The 16,228-nt window shown below is 41.9% G+C and overlaps 1 protein-coding gene across 2 annotated transcripts; it reads right to left on the bottom strand.

Moving 5' to 3' along the window:
* Positions 1 to 6,253: 6,253 nt before the first annotated feature.
* UBE2T (ubiquitin conjugating enzyme E2 T) lies at positions 6,254 to 15,948 on the bottom strand. Of its 2 annotated transcripts, none has more exons than XM_055234557.2 (7): positions 15,840 to 15,948; positions 9,931 to 10,103; positions 9,270 to 9,339; positions 7,730 to 7,835; positions 7,517 to 7,615; positions 7,290 to 7,373; positions 6,254 to 6,557 (listed from the first exon to the last, which is right to left on the bottom strand). In XM_055234557.2, the coding sequence occupies exons 2-7, from the start codon at positions 10,037 to 10,039 to the stop codon at positions 6,432 to 6,434; spliced, it is 594 nt and encodes a 197-aa protein (XP_055090532.1). In that variant the 5' UTR covers positions 10,040 to 10,103; positions 15,840 to 15,948; the 3' UTR covers positions 6,254 to 6,431. The 2 variants fall into 2 exon arrangements, with proteins under 2 accessions (XP_055090532.1, XP_055090534.1); XM_055234559.2 differs by having other exon boundaries at positions 9,927 to 10,103; positions 15,840 to 15,928.
* Positions 15,949 to 16,228: the final 280 nt, after the last annotated feature.

Genomic DNA, 16,228 nt, shown 5'->3' with positions numbered 1-16,228 from the left:
CTACTGAGGAGGCTGAAGTGGGAGGCCTGGGAGGTTGCAGTAAGCCGAGATCACGCCACTGCACTCCAGCCTGGGCAAGAGCCAGACCCTGTCTCAAAAAAAAAAAGAAAAGAAATTAATATATCCAAATACATCCATTAGGATTCTGTTTTTCAACCTAAAGGGACCATCTGGCCAGGAGATGTAAATAACGAAGGATGGGCAGATATTTATTTATTTATTTTATTATTATTATTATTATTAGAGATGGAGTCTCACTGTCTCCCAGGCTGGAGTGCAGTGGCGCGATCTCAGCTCACTGCAAGCTCCACCCCCTGGGGTTCACGCCTTTCTCCTGCCTCAGCCTCCTGAGTAGCTGGGACTACAGGTGCCCACCACCACACCTGGCTAATTTTTTTTTGTATTTTTAGTAGAGACGGGGTTGCACCATGTTCGCCAGGATAGTCTCGATCTCCTGACCTCGTGATCCGAGAATGGGCAGATATTTATATGGTGAGATTTAAAGGCAACCAAGTTCCGGGACCCTCTACTTTATAACAGCTTCTTCCCTGGCTACCACAGAGGTTGAAATTCCACCATCATAGTTACTTATTCCTTCAGGTTAGGAATAGCCCATAGCCCTTTGCCCAGGGCATCTGTTCCTTTAGAAGAAAGGAAATGGCCACTTCCTTTCTTCTGTTAACATCAATTTGACCTTCAGGCAACAACCTCCACTGCTCTCTACTGCATACCTTTCAGGTGGGGTTGACTCCAGGTCAGGTTCCAGAGGTGGGAATATAACCCAGACCCTATCAGCTTATTCTAATCCCTGGCCATAGTGATTGGTCCAAGGATGGGCTTACATCTCAAATCCTTCTAATGAGACCCAACTTGTGAACTTTGCTGGAGCTGATAGGAAAGAAGCACTCTTTCACTGGAGTTGCTGGACTGGTAGGAAGAAAGATGCTGGTGCCTGTCTTGCCACTTGGAGTGAAATGAATCCTGATTGCATTATTTGAGCATCTGTACCTAGCCATGCCTGAAAGCACAGTTGGACTTCTCAGGTTGTGAACCAATACCTTTTGTTTGCTCAAGTGAGATTGTTAGATTTCTGTCACCCTCATGGAAAAGAAGCCAGATAGGCTTCTCCCTCTGCATTGCTCTCTACCTATGGCCCAGAGTAAACCCATTGACCTCTTTTCAACTATAGTGTGGAAGAGGGCAGTTACTGAATGAAATTTAAAAAAGAAAAAGTAAGACAAGGTCTTGCTTTGTTGCCCAAGATGGAGTGCAGTGGCACAATCATGGCTCCCTGCAGCCTTGACCTCCCGGGCTCAAGCAATCCTCCCACCTCAGCCTCTTGAGTAGCTGGGACTACAGGCATACACCATGAAACTCAGCTAATTTTTAAATTTTTAGTAGAGACGGGGTCTCACGATGTTACCCAGGCTGCTCTCGAACTCCTGAATGCAAGCAATCCTTTTGTTTCAGCCTCCCAGAGTCCTGGGATTACAGACAAGAGCCAGCATGCATGGCCTGAATAGGAATTTCAATGAGCAAAAGTATGTGATAAGACAGAAGTACTATCAGGATGAGTTAACAGGTAAAGACTGTGGGCATTGGTGGAAGATCCTTGGCAGGTTAGCAGGGAACCTACGGCAAGAGAATGCTGAAGAAGTAAAGATAATAAAAAGGGAAGATGAGAAGGCAACAGACCAACCTAATTTACTTCATCACTAAACCAGAGATCCACAGGCTCTGCCCTGAGCCCCTGGATTACACAGGAAGTTTCAGAATTGCAGAGCTGTCAAGTGTCAGCTTTGGGAGAAATCTCAGAGAGCATTCAAGCCATGCCTGCATTTCATAGACGAGGAAATGGAAGGGGAGAAACTTGCCCATTATCCCATAGCTACTCTGTGGAGGCAGACATAAAATTATTAGAACAGGGCCAGGAGTGGCGGCTCACGCCTGTAATCCCAGCACTTTGGGAGGCCAAGGTGGGCGGATCACCTGAGTTCAGGAGTTCAAGACCAGCCTGTCCAACATGATGAAACCCCATCTCTACTAAAAATACAAAAATTACAGGTGTGGTGGCAGGTGCTGTAATCCCAGCTACTTGGGAGGCTGAGGCAGGAGAATCGCTTGAACCTGGGAGGCGGAGGTTGCAGTGAGCCGAGATCGCATAGTTGAAAAATTAGAACAGAATCCATACAGCTGACAAATATGATTCTGGAGTCATACATGCCTGGATTTGAATCCCAGACTTACCATTAACAGCCAGTTGTCCTTAGGTTTTACTTAACCTTTCTGAATCTCAGTTTCATTGTAAAATGGGGATAATCATAGTATCTAAACTCTGAAGGTTATTGAAAAAATTTAAAAAGATTTTTCATGAGGCCAGGCGTGGTGGCTCATGTCTGTAATCCCAACACTTTGGGAGACCGAGGCGAGCAGATCACCTGAGGTCAAGAGTTCGAGACCAGCCTGGCCAACATGGTGAAACCCCATCTCTACTAAAAATGCAAAAATTAGCTGGGTATGGTGACATGCACCTGTAATCCCAGCTACTTGGGAGGCTGAGACAGGAGAATTGCTTGAACCCAGGAGGCAGAGTTTGCAGTGAACCAAGATCACGCCACTACACTCTAGCTTGGGTGACAGAGCAAGACTGTCTCGAAAAAAAAGATTTTTTTTTCATGTGAAGGGTTTAGCTTAGTGCATGGCAATAACTCCCAGGCCTAGAGACAACGTAGAGACTAAGAACTCACCCCCTAGAAAAGTTGCCTCTGATGGAAGGTTTGAGGGGAGGAACTGTCAGAGCAGGCCCTGTTTTTGAAGCACAGAGTTTCAGGATCCTGGTTAAAGGAGGAAGACAGTGGAAGGAAGGGGACACACTCTATTGGGATGTGGGATCAGGGAAAAGGTGAGCAAGGAAAACAAGCACATGAAAGGGAAAAACCCTGTATTGGGGTGGGAGGGTGGGTGGAATGAGCGTGACATTCTGGATAAACTGTCATCCCTGATATAAACTAAGAGATGGTGAGAGGGATGGATGCTCTCTGGGGGCCATGGCAGGAGACAGGGGCGACTTGCCAAGAAGCAAGGAGAAAGTGGAATGTGTTGTTTCTGTGTGTAGCATGTCTGTGTCCATCACCCCAACCTCTCCTGGGCTTCGCTGGCAGCCCAGTGTGGTCCAGGACTGTAAGATGTCTTGCAGCCAGCCATCCAGGGGAGCAGGTTCTGAAATCATAGCCCCACACCCTTTCCTTGTCCTTCCCTCCCTTGGGTTGCCCCAACCTAAACAAGACAACCTGGGCAGGGGGGCCACACGCTGATGGAAAAATACACACTTGGCTGGAAAAGGAGCTTTATTTGTATGTGTTGAATTCCCGCAGCAGCCGAAGGATAAATAGCTAGTTCCAGCCTCAGCTGAGTCTGCCCACAAGGTGGGTGGTAAAATCTGTTCTTATTTAGATAGCTTTTGGGGAGAGGTGGAGAGGGGGGTTGGGGGCAGCAGGAGAGGGGAACTTGGAATCTGCAATGTTTATATGATCAGTCATGGATGTCATCTCTCTTTAATTAGGGGTTTGGAGTTGAGAAACAGCTCGGCTTGCTTATCCTAGGAACAGAGCAGACTGGCAAGTTGGCAGTGGCCAGGGCAGCTCCTTAAGACCCACCTGTGGTTGGATCGCTGTCTCCATCCCCCTAGTGCCCTTGCTAAGCACTCAATAAATGTCAGCACTTTGCCAGGCCCTGTACTGGATGCTTTACATGCATCACCTCATTCAATCCTCACAATAACCTCATGAGTCTTAAGCATCATCATCATCCCTTTTAGAGGCAAAACCTGAAAAAATAGAAGGACCGAGTAGAAAGCTAAGGTCACACAACTTGTAAGTAGCACTGCCAGAGCTGAAACCGGGTCTTCTTGACCTAAGTCCATGCTTTTAGCCTTTTGCCATCCTTCCCTGAGCTGGGAGTAGGGAGCTGGGCTTTTAAATCCTCAGGCATGTCACTTCTGTTCTCTAGCCCAGTCTTCAGTACTTCAGGCAGAGAAATGGTTGGATGACTTCTAATAGCTTTTGGCTCTGGTGTTTCTTGTGATTAGAGAGAAAAGTTCCTTGTAGCCACTATATCCCCAGTGCTTAGAGACAATATACACATTAAAAAATGAACACATTTCCAGATAGGTACAAGTGCTATAAAGAAAATTAATTAGGGTAATAGGCTATGGACCAGAGAGTACCTGAGGATCTAGGGCTCTTTTAGATGGGATAGAAAAGGACTTTCTGAGGCAGCTACATTCAAGCTGAGACTATCCTGGGGAAATGTAGGAGGCAGAGGAAATAGCATATGTGAAATCCCTGAAGTAGGGATGAGCTAGCTGTGTTCAAGAGATTGAAAGGACTGTGTGGCTGGAAGAGTGTAAGGTATAAGGGGTTGAGGGTATGCAATGAGGATGGATAGATAAGGCAAGCAGGGGCCAGATCATGCAGGGTCTTATGGGTCAGGGAAGGAGACTAGGCTTTTAATTGCAAGATGAAGCCACTTGGAGGAATGAAGCCAAATCCGACTTACATTGTCAAAAGATTATTCTTGCTGCTGTGAAGAGCATGGAGTGTCAAAGGTCAAGAATGGGGGCAAGGAAACAAGATAGAAGGCTATGGCTAAAGTGCAGGTGAGAGATGATGGCAGCTGAACTAGTGTTTTAAGTAAAGGTAGGGAAAAGTAGCTGGTAGAGCTGACTAGACATGGTGATAGAAGTTTAAGGGGTTTTGTCCTACAGGAGGTGCTCTTTTCCTACAACTACTCCCTAAGTCCACCTCTCACTTCATGTCTGGGTTTAGCCCAGAGCAATCAGCACATGGCATTTCCCTGGCCACAGTGATTGCTTTCAGGGCGGTCCACAGGGACTTTTGTTTCATGGAAAGTAGAGCCTCCTGGCCTGGCTGGATAGAAAGTACATAACCCCAACTGCTGCTGGTAGTCATCCTAGGAGGGGAAAAAACTTAAGGAACAAACAGCCTAAGAGAAAGCTGATACTATGGATGGCAGATGGAGAGACCAAGATCTTGATGATATTGTTGAGCGTTTGAATTCACCAACCCAGATGTTGACTCTACCCCTGGACTTTCTATTTAGTAAGGCAATGAACTTCTTTCATTATCACCAGTGTGAGCTGAATTTCACTCACAACTCTAAGTATCCTAATTTATATACTAGCGGAATCTAGGAACTCCAAACCTGACTTAAGTATGCATAAGCATAGGAAACAAGCCTGGAATAGAATTCGTGGGCTTTAAAAAAAGACCAGTAACTGATTTTGAAAAGTGGGTTCAAAAATTCTGTAGAAGTTAGAAATTTGTGTTTTTAGTTTCTGTCATGACCTGTCATTAATGGATTACATAAATTCATACTTCTTGTTGTCTTTGCATGAGTCTAAACCCCACATAAGCAGTATGGCAGGCTGCTGCTCAGTAAAGAGTATAAGGTAATTCATAGGTAGATGAATAAAAGGTGCCTATTCAGAGATGCATTTTACATGCACGGTGCCTAGCCTAGGTAAAAAATCATCATTGGTACACTGTGATATGGACAAGGGCATTATAGTCTTTAGTCATCTGCCTAGGCAGGTCCAATATCTACAATACATTCCTCAAAGTCTTCACTTGGCCTGGGTGACCTCTTCCTACTTCAGCTGATTTCTGCTCAAATCTGTTATCTCTGTCATTTAAATAGAATAGAATTATAAAGATAAGTCAAGTATATTACAAAATCATGAGTAGGGAATTCAAGTTTGGCACCGAATTGTCCAGAATGGTACTTGCCATAAAATGATGCTGGAGAGAGGAAATCCCTACTTAAATTTGTATGAGTATTTGGTTAATCTCACATCTGATTTTCTCACCATTTCATTCTCAAACACCAGCATAATGCTTGGCACACAGTAGGTGTTCAGTAAGTATTTGTTGAACAAGTGAAAGTTTTATCACAGAATTCTGGTCAGCTATGTAAATCACAAAAAGTGAAAGCTGCAAAAAAAAAAAAAATTTGCAAAAGGATCTATTATCTTCTTCCCACATTATTTTAAGACCTCAGAAAAGCTATCATCCCTGAAAGTGTAAGGGTAATTGAATTGTTTCTACAGCTATTTTACATCTGTGTCAAACATTCAATATCGTTAGTGATGCTGGTAAGTTGGCAAACTAAAGGACAACAATTCCAAATATTTTAACATTCTGATCCCAGACACACATTCAGGATAAACACATACTCAACATTAAATGACTATTTATTTTTCAGGTTTAAAAGATTTCAAAATACATATGTACAAGATAAATAAACTACACAAAAATTATGTCATCAAATATATTTTAAAAAAAATTCAAGGTAGGCAACTTAGATCACCTTGGCAAATAACACATTAACTGAGATGAACCAGGACAAGTCCCCTAAACATCAGGATGAAATTTCTTTTCTATGCCTACTAGCTGACTGGCCTTCCTTTTCTGTGTTGAGTTGTATACTCTGGAGTTGCCAGCCTCTGGTAGATTATCAACCATCTCTTCCTCATCAGCCTAAAAAGGAGGAGACAGGGTGAAATACAGTAAGGTTCACACAAATGCCAGGATGGAGAAAAATGAAGCTCTGTAATATTATTTCCACGTACTTCTTTGTTGCAAGATTTATATACAGCATTATGCATACGATATTCTCTCAAAAACATCTTCCTCAATTTTTGGGGGTTTTAATTTTTATTTCTTTTTATGAGTAACACAACTGCTATTTAACTCAATCTGAAAGATGGTATAACTCAGCAAGAACTATGCTGTGCTAATTTCCATGTTCCTGTAATTTGCATTTTGCTAAATGAGGAAATTCTATCAACCTGAAGTTTTTCCTTCAACCTTCTTCCACGAATGGTCCCATAAGAAAAGTTTTCCCCTATCTCTGCAACTAGCCCCTGCAAATATAGATTCTTCTCAGTCTTAAAAGGACAACTTAGAAAAAAAGAATCTGAGACACCACCCCGCTATCCCTGCTACCTGCAATATTAAAAAAATTAACCAGATGCTGCCTGCCCTCTAGTGTTGCCCAATAGGTGACAACTGTTACGAAACATCTACTGTTGGTTGAGCTATTAGGCTATTTTGCTGAATGATTATTTAGAAGGTTGCAATAGGAGAAAAAGATTAACTAGTCATTTTAGAGTTCAGTACAAATTTGGGAAATCTAAAAAACATTATTTATACACATATACTTTATACTATATATACTTAATTAACTGACAATAGTAGCAAACATCATACCTTTTGTTTCTGTCTTGCATGCTTCTCTGTCCACTGTCTGGCATTCTTGAGGAAGACTGGCTTATTATATTTAAATTCTGAGGACTGAGATGAAATCAAAGAAAAGAGTTAATGGAGAAAAACATGATTTGCAGTGGTTAGAGCTGCTGCAGCTATCCTCACACAGGGAGAGTTAGTGGCATAGACAAGGTAGGATATGTGTTGCAGAGGAAAATGGGGATATTTACTATGTCAGCCATGAGCGGGTCATCAGGGTTGGGTTCTGACATGAGCAGCTGAATAGAGGTCAACACAGTTGCAATGTTGAGGGATGGTCTCCAAGCACCCTATACACAAACAGATAAACAGTTGCTTTTATATTAGAATGTGATACTCGAATTCAAGTTTAATAGATGAAGAAAATAAAATGCTGTAGAGTCAACCATTTACCCACAACTCACTTTTGGTGGCAATTTGAGAACATCCAGACAAATCCTTCCAGCAGAATCAATGTTTGGATGATAAATTGGCGTGAGAAATCGGATCTGAGGAGGTTCAAATGGGTACCTATGAAAGAATAAGACAACAGATAATTTTCATTATATAATTTTGCTTCTAAATACATTTAAATAGTTTCTTGGTCACAATAATTTTGGTATTATAGAAATGTCAGGGAGACTGCCTTTGGGAGGCAAACTTTCTCTCTTCCTAAATTTTCATTATGAAAATTTAAAATAAATCAGTTTGAAATAACAGTATTGAAAACATCCATATATCTATGACCTGGATTCAAGCCACTTTGCTTTCTAAATACTCAAGCATATCTTCTAAGAATAAGAACGTTCTCCCATATAAATGCAATACTATTACCCCTATGAAAAATTTAAGAACTAATTCCCTAATATCATTTACTGTTCAGATTTCAATTGTTTTCCCCAGTTTTTATTTTTTATAGCTCGGTTTTTTAAAACAGGACTCAATTACAATTCACACATTGCATTTGGTTATTACATATCTTTAGTGAGACATAGACCTTGCAAAGTTCCCAGTCTATTTTTAGAACTGATGCACCACATGATTATTAAGCTATTCTCTCAAGACTTTAACAAGTTTGGCCAGGATCTGACCTAGCGATTAGATGTCTATGTTTCAACTGTTGAATAGTTATTTCTTCCCTTCCCCGTTCTGTACAAAACTACAACTGTAACTCACCTGATGAGAGCCTTAAAGGAGACTTTAATTAAAAGGGGCCTTAACCATAAAAAAGAACGAGATCACGGTCTTTGCAGGAACAGAAAGCCAAATACCACATGCTCTCATTTATAAGTGGGAGCTAAATGATGAGAACATATGGACACAAAGAGGGGAACAACAGACACTGGGGCCTACCTGAGGGTGGAGGGTGGGAGGACAGAGAAGGGCAAAACTACTGGATACTAGCCTTAGTACCTGGGTGACGAAATAATCTGTACAACAAATCCCCGTGATATCATGAGTTTACCTATATAACAAACTTGCACATGTACCCCAGAACCTAAAATAAATGTTAAAAGAAAAAGTGGGGGGAGCTTAATGTTAAGAAAGCACAATGGTGGTTGCCAGGGTCTGAGAGCAGGGAGAAATGGGGAGTTAGAGTTTAATGGCTATGAAGTGTCAGTTTGGGAGGATGAAAAGTTCTGGAGATAGATGTTGGTGATGGCTGCACAACAATGTGAATGTATTTAATACCACTGAACTGTACACTTAAAAATGGTCAACTTTATGTTATGTATATTTTATCACAATTTAGAAAGTGAGGGGGTCTTTGACGTGATCTGGCCCATTATTCTGGAGAAGGAAACTGAACTCCAGAGAGATAAAATAACTTGGTCAAGGTCACATTAAGTCATGATAAGGCCAGGATTAAAACTTAGCCCTTTATGCTCTATCTACTACATTGCTCTGTCTCCCAATTTATAAATGCACTTTACCATGTAGGTTCAGAAGCTGATTCATACTAACCTCTCAGGAATGATAACTTCTAGCTTAAAAACACCTTTCTCATAAGGTGTGTTGGCTCCACCTAATATTTCTTAAAAGAAAAAAGAAAGAAAGAAAAAGTTAAAAGGGAATCAGATCATTTGAATTACTACCATATGGAGCTAATGAGGTCTATGGTCCTAATAGAGAAACTAGGCCTAGGACAATAATTCTCTCTCAGGACTTTAACAAGTCCTCATGCAACACACCACAATGCTAATGTACTCAAAAAGTTAATAGTGTCAAACAAAGGACATATAGAAAATCTAAAGCAGAAGTTGCAAAATGCTGGCCACAAGACCAAATACAACCTACGGACTTGTTTTGTTTGGACTGCAGTATTCTAATCATGTATGTTTCCCATCTGGCCTCACAGATATTTGAGATGGTTATCTTTGATCTAAACACTGCTTCACTGCTTTAAATCTTGGCTATAAATCAGCATAAGGTATAATAAAAAGTCAAAGAAGCAAGAAATGTCAAGCAAACCTTTTATAAATGTAAACAAATTAAGGTAGAAAGATGGTAGGGCACTCTGACCTTATAACTGCTCCTTACTTTAGAAGAATACACAAAATGTTTTATTTCAGCACAATCTTCAATAGGGTCATGACTTTCATCGTATACATGATTTGATACCTACGAGCTCGCAGATCATCCATTTGGTCTTTATCTTGCCAACATGTGATGCCTGGGGGTGGCTCTGTGGCTAACATGTGCAGCTCTCTCTTCAGACGTGAAGCTCTCTGCATGATCCCCAAGTAGAAGGAACCACACACAGTTCACTGCTCCACACTAAGAGCTGCCTGGGATGTACTGGAGGATAAAAGAGGTGACCATAAAATCATCAGCAATAATGACTATGAAGTTTTCAGCAAACAGCTTCAATGTAGTGAGGGTGGGGGACAGAGTCCTCTTTTTTGTTTTGAGACACAGTTTCACTCTGTCACCCAGGCTGGAGGGCAGTGACATCATCTCAGCTCACTGCAACTTCCACCTTCTGGGTTTGAGCAATTCTCGTGCCCCAGCCTCCAGAGTAGCTGGGATTACAGGCGTGCACCACCATGCCCAGCTCATTTTTGTATTTTTAGTAGAGACAGGGTTTCGCCATGTTGGCCAGGCTGGTCTCAAATGCCTGACCTCAGGTGATTTGCCTGCCTTGGCCTCCCAAAGTGCTGGGATTACAGGTGTGAGCCAATGCACCCAGCTTTTTTTGGGGGGGGGGGCAGGGTCTTGCTCTGTCACCCAGGCTGGAGTGCAATGGTATGATCTCCGCTCACTGCAGCCTCAACTCCCTGGGCTCAAGTGATCCTCCCATCTCAGCCGCCAACGTAGCTGGAAGTACAGGTGTGTGCCACCATGCCAGGTCAACATTCCTCTTATTAATCTCTATTCTGACAAGGGAATCTGAGTTTTTCCATTCCCTTCTTATGAACGTTTATCTACGCAAGCAAATAATTTTTAAAATAAAGAATTAAAAATGCAAAAAGTTCTACAAAAAATAAAAACACTAAAGGTTTTAAATAATGGGTGTTTCCACTGATAAACTGTAAACTCATGAGGCCAGGCCTGGGTCTGATTTTGCTTACTATTGTAGCCTTAGCATGCCTGACATAGTAAGGGACTTGACAAATATTAGCTGTTGTGAGGAAGTCTACATATGCTTTGTGAGAGCAAGAATGGTAGAGATAGTCAACATTCTAGGTACAAACAAATGTTAAATGTCTGAGGTTCTCTCCATGTGTTATGGATTCCACCTTCTCCCAATCTTCAGGGATACCAGTCCATCAATTATTCCATCTTTCTTACCCTCAATATTCAAATATGCTCAAAGTCTCTCTCACCTAAAACCAACACCCACACACATATTCACCCAACACTCTTCTCAACTCCAGTTCTCTCTTTACTAACCAAGCAAAGGATACCAATCCTTTTTTTTTTTTTTGAGACAGAGTCTCACTCTGTTGCCCAGGCTGGAGTGCAGTGGTGCGATCTCAGCTCACTGCAACCTCAGCCTTCTGGGTTCAAGCAATTCTCTGCCTCAGCCTCCCGAGCAGCTGGGATTACAGACGCCCACCACCACGCCCGGCTACTTTTTGGATTTTTAGTAGAGATGGGGCTTCATCATCTTGGCCAGGCTGGTCTTGAACTCCTGACCTGGTGATCCACCCAACTGGGCCCCCCAAAGTGCTAGGATTACAGGCGTTGAGCCACCGTGCCCAGCCGACACCAATCCTTTAATGTGTTACAAATATCCCCCAGTTTATGCTTATCTTTCCATGTTGTACATGGTGTCTTTCAATGAACACATACTCTTAACATAATCAATCTTAAAATCTCTTTCTTTACATTTATACTTTGTGTATTAAATTTTTCCTTACCCCCAAATATAGAGATAGTCCTACATAGCCTTCAAATATTTTATAATTTTGCTATTCAAATTTAAATATTGAATCCACTAGGAATTTAATTTTATGTATAGTGAGTGAGGTGGGGGTCCAATTTAAAGTTTTTCCCCATAGGAATAGTCAATTGTTCTAACACCATTTACTGAATAAGTCCATCCTTTCCCTGCTGATATTACTATAAATTAAATTTCTATATGTGTGGATTTGTCTTGGGACTCTTGAATTTGTTCCACTGGTCAAGTGGATTATTTCTGAGACAATACTCCACTGTTTGAATTACTATAGCTTATTCATTTTTTATTGTTTAAATTTTTTCCCAGCTTTACTGAGGTATACCTGGCAAATACAAATTGTATATATTTAAGGTGTACAATGTGATGTTTTACTACAGCTTATCCACCTGGTCTTTTTCTTCAGGAATGACTTGATTATTCTTCACTCTTTGCTCTTCCATATAGATTTGAGAATCAGTTCATAAGTCCATAAATATATACATAAATATGTATATCTGAAATTGTAATCCAAATCATAACAGGGTTCTGTGATTTGGAGTGTAATTTTATTGATGCTATAGATCAGTTTGGAGATAACATATCTTTATGATATTGAATCCTAAGATCCATGAGCACGCTGTTTCAGTCTTTTTTTTTTGATGCTTTCCAAAGGTTTTATAATTTTCTCTATAAAGCTTTACCAAATTTTTGTTAGACTTATTTCTAAGTATTTATATTTTTGCTATCTTTTCAAAAACACTATTTTCTACCTATTTCTTACTGATACATGTAAATCTAATTGATTTTTTTTATTTTTTTGAGATGGAGTTTTGCTCTTGTTGCCCAGGCTGGAGTGCAATGGTGTGCTCTTGGCTCACCGCAACCTCCACCTCCCGGGTTCAAGCGATTCTCCTGCCTCAGCCTCCTGAGTAGCTGGCATTACAGGCATGCACCACTAGGCCCGGCTAATACTGTATTTTTTTAGCAAAGACAGGGTTTCTCCATGTTAGTGAGGCTGGTCTCAAACCACGGACCTCAGGTGATCCACCCGTCTCAGCCTCTCAAAGTGCTGGGATTACAGGCGTGAGCCACCTCACCCAGCCAATCCAATTGATTTTTAACCAAAGCCTTAGTAATGCTAATGATGAATCTATTTGGGATTGGGAGCCGTCTGGGAGTGGTAATTCCACACTGCCAATCATATCATTCACATATAATCAGTTTATTTCTTCCCTTCTAATTCTTTTCCTGCCTTCTATTCTGACAGTAACTTCTAGTACAAATGTTGAATGGAAAAGCTGATAGCTGGGCCAAGTATGCTGGCATGAGCTTGTAATCCCAGCTACTCAGGAGGCTAAGGTGGGAGGATGACCTGAGCCCGGGGAGATTGAGGCTGTAGTGAGCTATGATTGTGCCACTGCACTCCAGCCTGGGAGGCAGAGTGAGACCCTGTCTCAATAACAGCAAAAAAAAAAAAAAAAAAAAAAAAAAAACCGAAAGAAAGAAAAGCTGATCGTTGGCATTCTTGTCAGATTTCTAACCTTAAAGGCAAAGCTTTTAACACTATGCTAATCAATAAGACTGGCCTATAACTGACCTTTCTAATTTTGTCTTTATTAGGTATCAAGGTTATACCAGCCTCCTAAAATGAGTTAGGGAGTATTGCCTCCTTTTTTTTTTTTTTTTTTACATATTGTGGATTAGTCAAAGAGATAATTTGTTACTAGGTTGTCTGGAATAACTCTATCTGGTCCTGGTGTTTTCATTTTGAGAAAATTTTAAACCACAAATCCAATTTATTTAAATATTATTCAAGTTATTTATTCTTGCATCGATTTTGGCCAGTTAAATTTTTCCACAAATTTATCTATTACATGCAATTTTAAATTTATTTGTATAATGTTTTATCTTTTTAATCTCTGTAGTTATCTATGGTTATGTTTCCATTTTCATTTCTAACACTGTTTATCTGTGCCATCTTTTCTTTGATCAGTCTTGCTGGGCATGTATCAACCAAAAGGAAGTTCAAGTTTTGGTTCCACTGGAAAGAATAAAAATTTATGACAAAAATAGAAAATGAGAAAAAAAACTTTTTTCTTAAAAATAAAGATTTTTTGCTGGAAGTGTTTTGTACTTCAAGATCATGCCATTGCACCCCAGCCTGGGCAACAGATTAGGACTCTGTCTCAAAAAAAAAATAAAAAAAAAATTCGTCCAAACACGTACTATACATTTTTTTCTTGTCATTATTCCCTAAACAATACAGTATTAACAACAATTTACTTAGCATTTTATTAGGTATTATAAGTAATCAAGAAATAATTCAAAGTATATGGGGGCAGGGCTGGGCAAGGTGGCTCACACCTGTAATTGCAGCACTTTGGGAGACCAAGGCAGAAGGATCACTTGAGGCCAGGGGTTCAAGACCAGCCTGTACAACAAAGGAGAACCCCCATCTCTAAAATAAATAAAGTATATGGGAGGACATGCAGAGGTTCAAGACCAGCTTGTGAGGCCTGGTGCGGTGGCTCATGCCTGTAATCCCAGCACTTTGGGAGGCCAAGGAAGGTGGATCACTTGAGGTCAGGAGTTCGAGACCAGCCTGGCCAATATGGGGAAATCCCGTCTCTACTAAAAATATAAAAATTAGCCAGCTGTGGGGGTGAAGGCCTGTAATCCCAGCTACTCAGGAGGCTGAGGCAGGAGAAAGGCTGGAACTCAGAAGGTGGAGGTTACAGTGAGCTGAGATCGTGCCACTGTACTCCAGCCTGGGCGACAGAGCAAGCCTCTGTCTCAAAAACAAAACAAAACCAAACTGGCCAGCCATGGTGGCTCACACCTGTAATCCCAGCACTTTGGGAGGCCAAGGTGGGTGGGTCACTTGAGGTCAGGAGTTTGAGACCAGCCTGGCCAACATGAGGAAACCCCATCATTATTAAAAATACAAAAATTAGCAGAGTGTGGTGGTGCACGCCTGTAATCCCAGCTACTTGGGAGGCTGAGGCAGGAGAATGGCTTCAACCAGGAAGGTGGAGGTTGCAGTGGGCCAAGATCGCGCCATTGCACTCCAGCCCTGGGTGGCAGAGCGAGACTCTTTCTAAAAAAAAAAAAAAGAACCAGCCTGTGCAACAAAGGATATCCCCATCTCTTAAATATAAAGTATATGGGAGGACATGCATAGGTTATATGCAAATACTACACCATTTTATATCTGGGACTTGACCTTTGGTGGATTTGGGATCCACAGGATGTCCTGGAACCATCCCTCATGGATACCGAGGGCTGACTGTACAGTAAAAGTATCACAAGTATAAAGTATACCTTTATATAAAATGAGAACAGTGGAAAGCCATGGTAAAAGGATTAGAACAAGCAAGACAATTTCTCCCAAGGAAGCAACCAGACTCCAGCCTCACTATATTAACCAAAATTGGCATATGCCATTCTTTGGCTCAGATGCCACGAATAACTGCCTATTTTTCAGGGTATAAAGGTTCTTTACAATTTAACCCTTATATCCCGCCTTATATCCAGTATCTACTCTCCACAAACTCATGCTTCAGCCACACTGCCCTATTCCTGCTGCCCATAAAAGTTTTATTCTTTCACACCTTTAGATAAGTACATATTAAATCACAACTCCTTCTCCAGTAATGCATCCCCACCCCTCACACCTTTCCAACGTCACCCTCTGTGCGTCTACATCTATTTGCATCGTGTTCTAATTCACCTGATAGTTTCTTCTCCTTAGGAGGAATTCCTTGACGACAGGTCCCTAGTCTTTTTTTGTATCAAGTCTGCAGTAAATTTGGATAATTAATGAACGAAACGTGGGTTTGGACCAGATGTTGAAGAAGGCAAAAGAACAGCCAGTGCACAACCCGCAGCAAGTACGGGGCTGTTGTGTCCTTTCTACTGGCAAATTTCCCCCTGCTGCGGCAGGAGGACGGCTCGGGGGAGCTCTGACCACGATTTCATGCAAAGATACGGTGAGACCCTCCGCTCAACAGTTGCTTTTCTGAGGCTCTCCTTTCAGAGGAGACGAAAACTCCCATATTAGGCGGAAACAGGATTCCTTCCCCCCAAGACTCAGTGACCTTCTCCAGTGTACCTTCTTTCAGATGGGGAATCGGAATACTCTCCTTGCTTACCTTAGCTGACACCCCTCACCATGCAGCAACGCGCGGACCAACCGGGAACCAGCGCCTGCGCGACCTCGGACGGTTGGCGTGGCTCCGCCCCCTGTCTGGAGAAGATTGTGATTGGCCCACAATAATCCACCGGGAAAGAAGCGCAGCCACCGCTCCTCTCTATTGGCCAGCGCTCTGAACGCTCACGCATTCAAATGACAGCGCGCGCCGGGCGCAGCCATTCAGCTTCCTACACCCTGCGGCTCAACCCTGAGACGCCAGCTGGCAGTCCAAGTTCGGTTACAAAGTCGGCTCTGTCAGACCAAGGAAGGAGCTGGAAATCGTTTCTTAGCAAGAACAATGAAAGAAACCAGAAATATTTAATCTGGAAAAGAGAATACGTGATAGCT

This window comes from Symphalangus syndactylus, chromosome 19 (assembly GCF_028878055.3).
Source record: "Symphalangus syndactylus isolate Jambi chromosome 19, NHGRI_mSymSyn1-v2.1_pri, whole genome shotgun sequence".
Classification (NCBI taxonomy): Eukaryota; Metazoa; Chordata; class Mammalia; order Primates; family Hylobatidae; genus Symphalangus; species Symphalangus syndactylus.
This window is presented reverse-complemented; position numbering and strand designations above follow the sequence as displayed.